Consider the following 12,487-nt stretch of genomic DNA (forward strand, 5'->3'; position numbering starts at 1 on the left):
GCACAGGAGTTTGAGACCAACCTGGGCAACATAGCGAGACCTCATCTCAAAATAAAAATATAGGATATTACAAAGGGTAGTGATGATCAGCCAGATATAAGAGATACACAGAGGGAGGCCTGGGGGAAGGGGTGCAGAGCTTCCGTGTCTTCTCCAGGCGCTGCACCCTCTAGGAAGCTCCATGAGTTCAGTTATCCAGAAGCCCTCTGCATCCCTTTTGGGTTTTTATGGGCTTCATTATAAAGGCATGATTGGGCCAGGCATGGTGGTTCATGTCTGTAATCCCAGCACATTTTGAGGTGGAGGTGGGAGAATCAATTGAGCCCTCAGGTGGCAACTGAGGCTGCAGTGAGTTGTGATTGCACCACTGTACTCCAGTCTGGGTGACAGAGAGAGACCCTGTCTCAAAAAAAAAAAGACAAACAAAACAAAACAAAAAACCTGGCCAATATGGTGAAACCCCATCTCTACTGAAAATGATTGTCGCCTGATCCCCACCCCTTGAAGATGCCTCCACGCCCTCCATACACATTTGGTCAGCACTGACTGCCCGGCACACTGCACTGGGTGACAAGGACCCAAGGCTACACCAGCCAGTGCCCCAGCCCTCAAGCACCTCCCTGTGCAGAAGGAAAACAACACAGAAAAGGGAAGCGTGGTTGTCACAGAGGCCCAGAGGACTGCCGGCTGATGTCACTGAATGGGGAAGTGGTTGGCCACACGGGCTCCAAGCTCAGACCTGATGTCACAGTGGACGTTCATGGGCCATGTGACCTCAGGCCAGGCTCAGAACTACCCTCAGGGCCTCCGTTTCTTTCTGTATAAATTAAGGACCATAACAGAGATGCTGCCTACCTCCTGGGATTGTCCAGAGAGTTAAAAGATCTTTTTAAAATGCACCTGCTGGGCCGGGCGCAGTGTCTCACGCCTGTAATCCCAGCACTTTGGGAGGCTGAGGCAGGCAGATCACAAGGTCAGGAGGTCGAGACCAGCCTGAACAATATAGCAAAGCCCCATCTCTACTAAAAATGCAAAAAGTAGCCGGGCATGGTGGCACGTGCCTGTAATCCCAGCTACTCAGGAGGCTGAGGCAGGAGAATCACTTGAACTCAGGAAGTGGAGGCTGCAGTGAGCCTAGATTGCACCACTGCACTCCAGCCTGGGTGACAGAGCGAGACTCCATCTCAAAAAAATAAAAATAAATAAAATGCCCCTGCTGGCGGGGCATGGTGGCTCACGCCTGTAATCTCAGCACTTTGGGAGGCCTAGGCAGGTGGATCACCTGAGGTAAGGAGTTCAAGACCAGCCTGGCCAACATGGCGAAACCCCATCTCTGCTAAAACTACAAAAATTAGTTGGGCATAGTGGTAGGCACCTGTAGTCCCAGCTACTCGGGAGGCTGAGGCAGGAGAATCGCTTGAACCTGGGAGGCAGAGGTTGCAGTGAGCCGAGATGGCGCCACTGCACTGCAGCCTGGGCGACAGAGTGAGACTTCATCTCAAAATAATAATAATAATAATAATAAAACAAAATGCACCTGCCATTTCTTTCCATCAGGTATGGCCACGGAAATGAGGGTCATGAGAGAAGCAGTGTATCCTCACAGATCCCCAGAAACGAGAGACAGCCATGCAGGGCCACTTGGGAAAGCACCAGGGTCCTTCAGGGGGTAGAGGAAGCCAAGGGAAAAAGGGGGTGAGACCCTTTGTTACGCTTTCCCTGGAAAAGGCAAGGAAGGGTATGCAGGTTTAGGATTGGCTAGTTAGAATAACGTTAGCAGGCTCTGAGGATTAGGGGCTGTCACTAGTTATTTGGTGCCTGGCCCAGGATGATGAAGGCAGAGAAATACTGCCTCCTGAAGGGGGAGAGGCAGCTAGAAGAGCTGGGTCAGTGTTGGCGCCCTGGATTAGTTGGTTTGCATATGAAAGGCACACTCAGCCAGGCGCCGTAGCTCAAGCCTGTAATCCCAGCACTTTGGGAGGCCGAGGTGGGCAGATCACAAAGTCAGGAGATCGAAACCATCTTGGCCAACATGGTGAAACCCCATCTCTACTAAAAATACAAAAATTAGTTGGGCATGGTGGCGCGCACTTGTAATCCCAGCAACTTGGGAGGCTGAGGCAGGAGAATCGCTTGAACCCAGGGGTGGAGGTTGCAGTGAGCCGAGACCGTGCCACTGCACTCCAGCCCAGCAACAGAGTGAGACTCCGTTTTGGAAAAAAAGAAAGGGACACTCTCAGAGGGGTCATTTGCTAGCTCTAACAACTGGCTGGCTCTGGCAGGGGCAGTCCCTCTCTCTGGTCTTGGAGGTCCAAGATGCCAGAATATCAGCAATACACTGGGGCTGGGTGAGGTGGCCCACACCTGTCATCCCAGCACTGAGGGAGGCCAAGGCAGGAGGATTGCTTGAGCCCAGGAGTTCGAGACCAGCCTAGACAACATAGTGAGACCCCATCTCTCAAAAAAAAAAAAAAATTAGCCGTGTGTGGTGGTGTGTGCCTATGGTCTTCACTACTCGGGAGGCTGAGGTCAGCAAATTGCTTCAGCCCAGGAATGATGGTGATCGCATCCCTACACTCCAGTCTGTGGACACTCTAGTACCTTGAGGACAGTACAGCCTGATTACAGAATCTTTACAGCAAATCTTGAAGTCAGGTATTATAAATCTTCCACCTTCATTCTTCATTTGTAAAGGCCTTTTGGCTATTCTAGGTCCTTTGAATTACTGTAAGAATGTTATAGTTGGCTTGTGAACTCCACAAAGCCTATGGGATGTCGATTGGGATCAGAGGAAAGCAGGAACAGGGTGGGTGCCAGTGAGGGGTGAGGGGCTGGGGTAGGGATGGATGTGGCCAGTGAGGACAGGAGGATACTTGCTGGGGGAATGTGGGGACATCCAAGCAGTGGTTCCCATAATGCGGTGCAGGGTACTTACCCCCTCCCTGCCCCTGCTCCCGACACACGACTTCCCACGCCTCTCCCATGAGCACCTGCACTAAGGGGCTGCATTTAGGCTCTGCCCACGTTGGAATCATGCCCTCCTCCAGGCCCTCCTCCTCCTCCCAGAAGCCCTGTCTGTGGGAGAGCCACAACCCCAGGCTCAGTCCCAGGTTCTGTCACTGCTGTTGGGGGAGGGAGGATGAACAAATCCAGGAGACCTCACACCATCCCAGAGCAGAAATCCTGACACAGAAGGAATCTCCCATGGGGGTTCAGCTGGGTCCAGGGCCTGAAAGTGACATAAATGTGCACCTTGCATCTAAGGAGACCGCACGTGGCAGCACTGGGCAGCATGTGCCCTCCAGAGCTACCCAGAGGCTGTTGGCTATAAGTTCTATGCGGCCCCCACATTGGACAGCCTGGTAAGCAGGTGACCTTTCAGCCAGGTCCTCAGGCAGGGCAGGCCACCCTCTCGAGGCCCTGCCCAGACAGCCAGGGAGTCCCTTGTCCTCTCTTCAGCCCATCTTTCCAGCTGGGACCAGTTCAGCCCAAAGCCCCCGTCCCTCAGTTTCCCTGTGGGTTGAATGGAGATAATGTGTCACCTCAGAACGTTGTGAAGCAGAGAATGAGGTGTTTAGGGCCTGGCTCAGATGGAGGGGTTTCCTGAGCACGGGGAACCTGTTTGCTCAGGCCTGTGAAGGGAAGGAGGGCGGGCTGGCCTGGCTGGCCCTGGGAAGCACAGAGGAGCCTACTGGGACCAGGGAAGAGACTGAGAAGGGGGACCCTTCCCTGCCTGCTTCTGTCTCAAGAAGGCTGATGCCACTTCCTCTGATGAAATCCTGTCTTCCCCCACGGCCCCTCAACTGATGCCACCTCACCCTGGAGAGGGTGGGCAGAGCCTCCTACAGAGGCAGCCCTGTGGACCACCAAAGCTCCCTGCTCCAGTGACTACCCCCGGGCAAAGGCCAGCAGATCCCCCTGTTAGACACGGGCCCAGGACTGTGTGCAGGGTGGGTGTTGCTCTGAGCCTTCACTTCCATCTGTGCCCAAGGAAGGTTGTGGATCAGCCAAGGGCTCAGGTGTGTGGAGGGAATGACCTGAGGGGCTGTATGAAGGGATAGCCTCCTGTCCTGCACTCAGAAGTTGAGGCCCAGAGATTCCGCCCTTCAGCCAGGCCCAGACATCTGGGTTGAGGGGGCTCCAGTCCTGGACCCACCACTGCAAGTCACGTGGCCTGGGGCGGGGCTTCTCAGAGCCCTGTCCCCTTCTGTGTAGGGCGGGAGGTCAGAGGGGAGCCTGCAGATCCAGTCTCACGTCTGGGGGGTCAAGGGGTGGCCTCCAGAAGGACCAGTCTCTGTGTAGGGGACCATCAGCCCCCTCACCCCTTGAGCAAGATTGTGGTCCCCGCACCAAGAGAGAGGGCCTGGGGCTGGAAGAGGCCAGCTGGGTAGTGGTGGTACCTGGGGACTGCATGGGAGCCTCTGCCAGGGAGGGAGAGGGACAGAGGACAAGCTGGGGGCTCTGCTGCTTGGGCTGGGTGAGCACCTGTGACCTCCACCGGCTTCCTCCTCCTCCTCTCTGAGGACTGAATCTGGGGCGCAGAAGGGCAGAGATTCAGGCCCGCCTTTCCTTTCCCTGAAAGAGCCTGCGCTGGCCCTGGGCAGAGAAAAGGATGAGAAGTGAGGCTGAGTGAGGTGGGGTCTGCAGGGATCCAGGTGGGAGGGGCCCAGCCAGCCAAAGTCAGGCCCAGCCCCTCGGCATGAGGACACGGACTACGGCCTTTGGGTGGGGCTGACTTGGCACTGACCACAAGGGAGGCCCTTTTGCAACAGGGGAAAAGAAGCCAGATGGATAAAGGAAGTGTTGGTTACCCTGGAGGTGCATGGGTTTGGGGAAGGCTCCCGGCCCCCACAGCCCTCCGCGGAGCCTGAGCCCGGCTCTCCTCACTCACCTCAAGCCCCAGGCGGCCCCTCCACAGGGCCCCTCTCCTGCCTGGATGGCTCTGCCGGTCTCCCTGTCCCCTGGAGAAGAACAAGGCCATGGGTCAGCCCCTGCTGCTGCCCCTGCTGCTGCCGCCAGCATTTCTGCAGCCTGGTGAGTGCCCAGGACCGCCCAGATGTGGGCTCTGCCCAAACCACAGGAGGGGCCAACCCAAGACAGAGGTGGGACATCTTGGGGAGGGCCCAGGCTCCCACCACCAGGAAACAAGGGTGGGTCCCACAGGGGCAGGTGCCCCCATCCTCTCCCCCTCCTTTCTCCCCCATGCCTGAAGAGTCGGAGACCCAGGCCAGAGGTCCAGCCACCTGTCACATGACTGCCTGTGGGTGAAGGTGTGGGAGGGTCTGGGGTCACCCTCTGTGTCTCACAGTGGCTTCACGGTCTCTCCCCCACTCCCTCCCTCCCGCCCTCCTCTAGGTGGCTCTGCAGGATCCAGTCCAAGCCTTCCCTGTGGGGTCACTCAACCAAAACGCCTCTCAGCCCCCATGGGTGGCTCCGTGGAAATCCCCTTCTCCTTCTATTACCCCTGGGAGTTAGCCACAGCTCCCAACATGAAAATATCCTGGAGACGGGGCCACTTCCACGGGCAGTTCTTCTACAGCACAAGGCCGCCTTCCTTTCACAAGGATTACGTGAACCGGCTCTTTCTGAACTGGACAGAGGGTCAGAAGGGCGGCTTCCTCAGGATCTCGAACCTGCGGAAGGAGGACCAGTCTGTGTATTTCTGCCGAGTCGAGCCGGACACACTGAGATCAGGGAGGCAGCAGTGGCAGTCCATCGAGGGGACCAAACTCTCCATCACCCAGGGTGAGTCCAACTGCCCTGGCACCTGCCTTGCCCACCGCAGTGAGGGTTTTATGATCACTGGTGACGTCGTCCCTAGCACCTCAGACCACTTCTTCTGACGACCCCTAAGTTCTCTCTTTGGCCCCTAACACTTCCTCAGGCCTTTGCCACCTCTCCCCTTTTCTCTTCCCCTTGTCTCCACATCTGATCTGCTTTCCCCAACCATCCCCCTCACTGTCCCCTCCAGATCCAGCCCTGCCCCCACTCCTCAGGCCTCAGCATCTGCTGGACCCTCTAATTATCCTTCATTCTTTCTCCAAACTGGGGCTCCAGCCTGGCCTCTCCCCATGACCTCCAGGCAGATTTGATCTCTCCAGGATGTGGCTCACCCGCTTTTTGTCATGTGTCTCTGTGTGGAGTCCCCGTTAGTGCCTCAGGGTGGGCTCCATACCTTGCATCTCTTACAGTCACGAGCTCATTCAGGAACCCCCAGCAGGTGCCCAGTGGCTGGCCCTGGGAGCCCTGCAGTCACTGAGTCAAGCCCAATCATCTGGGTTCCCACCTGCCCACTTCCTTCTCCCCCTCTGCTTCCCAGAAGTGTCCTTCAGCTCCTCCCCGACCTGTCTCGCCTCTTCCCTCGCATGTCATATCCCTCTCTTCCTGAATCCATCCTTTACCCTCCTCACTTTTCCCCGGCCCCTGCAGCCCCCACTCTCCCTGACAAGCCCCTGGGTTCTTCCAGCCATGCTCTCCCTGTCCTCCACTCTGGTCTTGCTACTCTGTCCTTCCCAACAATAAGGGACGTGTCTACAGACACAAGAGCAGCAGCCCCCATTCACTGAGGCACCATGGCATGGCCCTGGCAAATCACTTCGTGTGCATTGCCCTAGTGAACCCTCACCAAGACTCCACAATAGCAAGAGGAACTGCTATTCTCTTCAGTTTACAGACAGGGAAACTGAGGCTAACAGAGCCTATATAGCTGTGTCCAACGTCACACTAGTGGTGCAGATGGGATTTGGAAGGGATGGTGAGGGCCGGGCATGGTGGCTGACGCCTGTAATCCCAACACTTTGGGAGGCCAAGGTGGGTGGATCACTTGAGGTCAGGAGTTCGAGACTAGCCTGGCCAACGTGGTGAAATCCCGTCTCTACTAAACATACAAAAATTAGCCAGGCGTGGTGGCGCATGCCTGTAATCCTAGCTACTCGGGAGGCTGAGGCAGGAGAATCACTTGAACCCGGGAGGCGGAGGTTGAGGTGAGCTGAGATCGAGCCACTGCACTCCAGCCTGGGTGACAAAGTGAGACTCTGTCTCAAACAAACAAACAAAATGAAAGGGATGGTGAGCTGCAGAGCTTTCTCGCCTAACCTCTAGCTACAGGGCCTCGCCTATTGAGTTGACCATAGTGTTCGCCTTGACCTACTTTTGGACCTAGTGATGGGATGTGTTGCACTAATAGATCTTCTGTTTTATTCAGAAAGGGCATTGGGGAAATTTGAGCCTAGGTTTATCTGTCTCCAGATCAGTGGGGCGAGGGGAGTTTCTCCCAGGCCCAGGCAGGAAGGGGGTGCATTGTCTGTAGAAAATGTCTTAGGAAACTAATCTTTGGCCAGGTGGGTTTGTTTTTTCTAACCACTTGCATTGGCAATCCTAAACAACGCCAGGGATAAATTACTCTTCCCTGCAGGGACCTGCAGGGATGGATACTCTCGCTGCCCGCGCCCTGGTAAACCACTGCACCATCTTAACCACTGTGTTGGTTTTGGAGCAGATGGAGAGCGGCTCCATAATCCAAAAGAAGCAAGACAGCCTTGAACTTTGATTTCCTACATATTTCCTTAAATGGTCTTTTTTGAGAGATTTGGGTTTTTCTCAGGCCTTCTCTTCCTCGTTCCTTAATTCCTGCTTGCTTTTCTCATCTCTCTGCATAGGTCACATTTGTAGTTTTTTTCACTAATAAATTGTATTTTCAAGTAATTCAATTAATTGAATATTCATGCTTATTATAAAAAACACAAAATTCAGGAAAGTAATAAAAAGAGAAAAAAGTGTGTTTTTTTTTGTTGTTGTTTTTTTTTTTTTTGAGACAAAGTCTCTCTCTGTCACCCAGGCTGGAGTGCAATGGCACGATCTTGGCTCACTCCAACCTCCACCTCCCAGGTTCAAGCGATTCTCCCGCCTCAGCCTCTGAGTAGCTAGAATTACAGGCACCCACCATCATGCTAGGCTAATTTTTTTATTTTTGTAGAGACAGGGTTTCACCATGTTAGCCAGGCTGCTCTCGAACTCCTGACCTCAGATGATCTGCCTGCCTTGGCCTCCCAAAGTGTTAGGATTACAGGCGTGAGCCACCTTGCCCTGCCTTTTTTTTTTTTTTTTTTTTTTTTGAGACAAGAGTCTCACTCTGTCACCCAGGCTGGAGTGTGATCATGGCTTACTGCAGTATCGACCTCCCAGGCTCAAGTGATTCTCTTGCCTCAGCCTCCCAAATAGCTGGGACTACAGGCACACATCACCACACCTGGCTAATATTTGTATTTTTTTTGTAGTCATGGGATTTTGCTATGTTGCCCAGGCTGGTCTCAAACTCCTGAGCTCAAGTGATCCACCTACCTTGGCCTCCCAAAGTGCTGGGATACAGACATGAGCCACTGTGTCTGGCAAAAAAAAAATTTTTAATCCAACTGAAGTACCATCATGCTAAGATACAACAAACTCAAGGAATATTTGTAGCAGATATAACTAAGTTTGTTGTTGGCTTATTAATGTTTTTTACGTAATTTTACTTTTGTAACCAAACCTACTTGTGTTCTTCTTTGTCATTTTTCTATTTTTTTTCTTTCTTTTTTTTTTTTTTTGAGATGGAGTCTCACTGTGTCTCCCAGGCTGGAGTGCAGTGGCGTGATCTAGGCGCACTGCAAGCTCCGCCTCCCAGGGTCACGCCATTCTCCTGCCTCAGTCTCCCGAGTAGCTGGGACTACACGTGCCCGCCACCACGCCCGACTAATTTTTTTGTATTTTTAATAGAGACGGGGTTTCACCGTGTTAGCCAGGATGGTCTCGATCTCCTGACGTCGTGATCTGCCCACCTTGGCCTCCCAAAGTGCTGGGATTACAGGCTTGAGCCACCATACCCAGCCTTTTCTGTTTTATTTCTAAGCACAAAAATCCCAATTTCCACTGTAGGTTGAAAATATTGGCCAGACACAGTGGCTCATGCCTGTAATCCCAGCAATTTGGGAGGCCGAGGTGGGTGGATCACCTGAGGTCAGGAGTTCGAAACCAGCCTGGCCAACGTGGTGAAACCCCGTCTCTACTAAAAATACAAAAATTAGCCTGGTGTGGTGGCACATGCCTGCAGTCCTGGCTACTCAGGAGGCTGAGACAGGAGAATTGCTTGAACCTGGGAGTCGGAGGAGGTTTCAGTGAGCCAACATTGCACCATTGCACTCCAGCCTGAGTGACAGAGCAAGACTTCTTAATTCAAAAAAAAATTTGTATGTAGTGATAATTTATTTTGGTATACAGCATCAACAACTAAATTGATCTTTATATGAAGTAATATAATCAGTTGTCCCAACCCCATTTATTGCATTTTTATCTGCTTCTCTATTGATACATTAGGCCTGGTTTTAAAGTTATTTTTGTAGAAGAGCATCCGTTTCTGGTCAGTCAATTCTGTTTCACTGATCTGTCTTTTCTTACATCAGCACACAGGTTTAGTGATTGTAACTTTATCACGTTTCAATGCCTTAGACTATTTCCATCTCAAACATATTACTCCTTCCTCAAAAACTTTTTTAGGCTGGGTGCAGTGGCTTCATGCCTGTAATCCCAGCACTTTGGGAGGCTGAGGCACGAAAATTACTTGAGCCCAGGAGTTTGAGACTTAACATGGGCAACATAGTGAGACCCCATCTCTAACAACAACAACAAATTAGCCAGTTGTGGTAGTGCACACCTATGGTCCCAGCTACTCAGGAAGCTGAGACAGGAGGATTGCTTGAGGCCAGGAGGTTGGGGCTGCAATGAGCTGTGATTTCGCAACTGCACTCCAGCCTGAGTGACAGAGCAAGACCCTGTCTTAAAAAACAAAGCAAAACAAAATATATTTTTCTGTTGTTGCCTGCCTGTTCCTTCCCCAATGTTAGAATAAGTTTATCCAGTTTAGGGAAAACAAAAACAAAAAACAACACTCTTTTAAGTCAGTTGCATTAAACCTATTACGCAATTGACAGAAACTGAAATCAGGCTAATACACAATCTTCCCACCCAGGAACAAGGTCCTATTTTATATCCCTCAGTAAACCTTGGTAGTGTTCTGCCAAACATCATATAAATGTCTCATAAGATTGTTTAACTGCCTATAGTGAGCCGAGATCATGCAACTGCACTCTAGCCTGGGTGACAGAGCCAGATCCTGTCTCAGGAAAAAAAAAAAAGATTTTTTTACCCTCTATATTTCCTTTTGTTATTAATATGCAAGATTACTTTTTGAATCCTTAATGATTGTCATTGTAAAAGTAATGCATAGGCGGCCAGGCACGGTGGCTCATACCTGTAAACCCAGCACTTTGGGAGGCCGACATAGGTGGATCACGAGGTCAGGAGATCGAGACCATCCTGGCCAACACGGTGAAACCCCGTCTGCTGAAAGTACAAAAAAATTAGCTGGGTGTGGTGGCGAGCACCTGTAGTCCCAGCTACTCAGGAGGCTGAGGCAGGAGAATGGTGTCAACCCAGGAGGCGGAGCTTGCAGTGAGCAGAGATCGTGCCACTGCACTCCAGCCTGGGCAACAGAGCGAGACTCTGTCTCAAAAAAAAAAAAAAAAAAAAGTAATGCATAGGCCAGGTGCAGTGGCTCCTGCCTGTAATCCCAGCACTTTTGGAGGCCAAGGTGGGCTGATCACCTGAGGCCAGGAGTTTGTGACCAGCTTGGCCAACATGGTGAAACCTTGTCTGTGCATGGTGGTGTGCACCTGTAATCCCAGCCACTCAGGAGGCTGAGGCGGGAGAATCCCTTGAACCCAGGAGGTGGCGGTTGCAGTGAGCCAGATCATGCCATTGCACTGCAGCTTGGGTGACAGAGCAAGACTCTGTCTCAAAAAAAAAAAAAGGCCAGGTTTGGCGCCTCACCTCTGTAATCCTAGCACTTTGGGAGGCCAAGAAGGGTGGATCTTGAGGTCAGGAGTTCAAGACCAGCCTGGACAATATCGTGAAACCCTGTCTCTGCTAAAAATACAAAAAAATTAGCTGGGTGTGGTAGCACGCACCTGTAGTCCCAGCTACTCAGGAGGCTGAGGCAGAAGAATCGCTTGAACCTGGGAGACGGAGGTTGCAGTGAACCGAGACTGCACCACTGCACTCCAGCCTGGGCAACAGACGGAGACTCTGTCTCAAAAAAAAAAAAAAAAAAAAAATTAATGCATAAAATCTGGCCAAGACGGTGGGTTATATGCATGTTTACCACCACCCCCTCCCAGAGTCTACTAAAATGATAGCAAAGGGAATTTTTTAAGAAAGAAATCCTCAGGAACAAGAAATATATGAACTGGATGTACAAAAGCAAAATTTGAGAAGCTAGAAACAGACTAATGGAATTGGTTTAGGAGCCCAGATGAGCTAAACCCTAAGCCAGTGTTGGGAAACCCAGATGAATGGCAATTTATACCACAAAACTCTGTAAAGGTTCAGTAATGCTGGCCCCGAGTACCCCTGAAAGTAGGAGTGAAGATGGGTCTGAAAACTAGAGGACATTCAGAATCTACTTCAGAAGCAGGGAAACCTCCATTCCCCATTCCCCTATCCTAGCCCAAAGACGAGAGGTTTGCTTTCCAGAATACATGAACCAGAGGGCCTCTGGGGGAGCACCCCTGGGATAACTGGCAAGGCGACTGGGGTCTGGTCCTCATACCAAATCCCCCAGCACCGGAGACTATACCTTGGCCTCATCTGTGTTTGGGAAGCCTGAGGCTAGAGTCCCTATATGATTAAATGAAACAAACTTCTCCCATGAAACGCAAAGAACAAAACAAACAGGAAAAACAGAAAGAGGAACCTGGAAGAAACCAAAACAGTTCAGGGAGAATAAAACTTTAAAATACTCAGCATTTCCTTCTACTCAGAAAGCTAAGAGACCTCATGCATGTGATAAGAGAGGGTGCTTTACAAAGGAACTTGCCAACCACAAAGAAACCACAAAGAAAGCTCTGGGAAATTTAAGATACAATAGCAAAAAAAAAAAATTCCATTAAAGGGCTGGGCGTGGTGGCTCACACCTATAATTCCAGCACTTAGGGAGTCCAAGACAGGAGGATTATTTGAGGCCAGGAGTTCATGACCAGCCTGGGCAACATAGCAAGACTCTGTCTCTATAAAAAAATAAAATTTAAAAATTGGCTGGGTGTGGCCTGTCGTGGTAGCTCACGCCTGTAATCCCAGCATTTTGGTAGGCTGAGGCGGGCAGATCACTTGAAGTCAGAAGTCGAGACCAGCCTGGCCAACACAGCGAAACCCTCCCTTGTCTCTACTAAAAATACAAAAAAATTAGCCGGCTGTGGTGGTGTGTACCTGTAATCCCAGCTACTCGGGAGGCTGAGGCGTAAGAATCACTTGAATCCGGGAGGCGGAGGTGGCAGTGAGCTGAGATCACACCACTGCACTCCAGCCTGAGTGACAGAGTGAGACTCCATCTCCAAAAAAAAAAAAAAAAAAAAACACAGTGGCTCCTGTAATCCCAGCACTTTGGGAGGCAGAGGTG

General features: G+C 51.5%; 1 protein-coding gene and 1 long non-coding RNA gene across 9 annotated transcripts in view; one reads left to right on the forward strand and one right to left on the reverse strand.

The window, feature by feature from the left end:
• Window positions 1–12,487, reverse strand: part of LOC116810945 (uncharacterized) — a 46,277-nt gene that overhangs the window by 14,914 nt on the left and 18,876 nt on the right. For 3 of the 7 annotated variants that reach the window (XR_009214709.1, XR_009214706.1, XR_009214705.1), the window contains 5 exons: window positions 11,001–11,118; window positions 5,463–5,633; window positions 4,892–4,961; window positions 4,486–4,596; window positions 1,538–1,660 (listed from right to left, as the gene is read on the reverse strand). This is a non-coding gene — a long non-coding RNA (uncharacterized LOC116810945). Of the gene's footprint in view, window positions 1–1,537; window positions 1,661–4,485; window positions 4,597–4,891; window positions 4,962–5,462; window positions 5,634–10,285; window positions 10,460–11,000; window positions 11,119–12,487 lie in introns of those variants that run through there. The other 4 variants (XR_009214710.1, XR_004370421.2, XR_009214707.1 and 1 more) reach the window with 4 other exon arrangements.
• PILRA (paired immunoglobin like type 2 receptor alpha) overlaps window positions 4,613–12,487 on the forward strand; it is a 28,223-nt gene continuing 20,348 nt past the window's right edge. Inside the window, exons 1-2 of one of the 2 annotated variants that reach the window (XM_032756065.2) lie at window positions 4,613–5,034; window positions 5,356–5,745. In XM_032756065.2, coding sequence (XP_032611956.1) covers window positions 4,980–5,034; window positions 5,356–5,745 — 445 coding nt within the window. In that variant the 5' untranslated portion in view covers window positions 4,613–4,979. The remainder of the gene's footprint in view (window positions 5,035–5,355; window positions 5,746–12,487) is intronic. The other variant, XM_032756068.2, reaches the window with a different exon arrangement.

The sequence above is a fragment of the Hylobates moloch genome, unplaced genomic scaffold, assembly GCF_009828535.3.
Source record: "Hylobates moloch isolate HMO894 unplaced genomic scaffold, HMol_V3 SCAFFOLD_1, whole genome shotgun sequence".
In the NCBI taxonomy this organism is placed as follows: Eukaryota; Metazoa; Chordata; class Mammalia; order Primates; family Hylobatidae; genus Hylobates; species Hylobates moloch.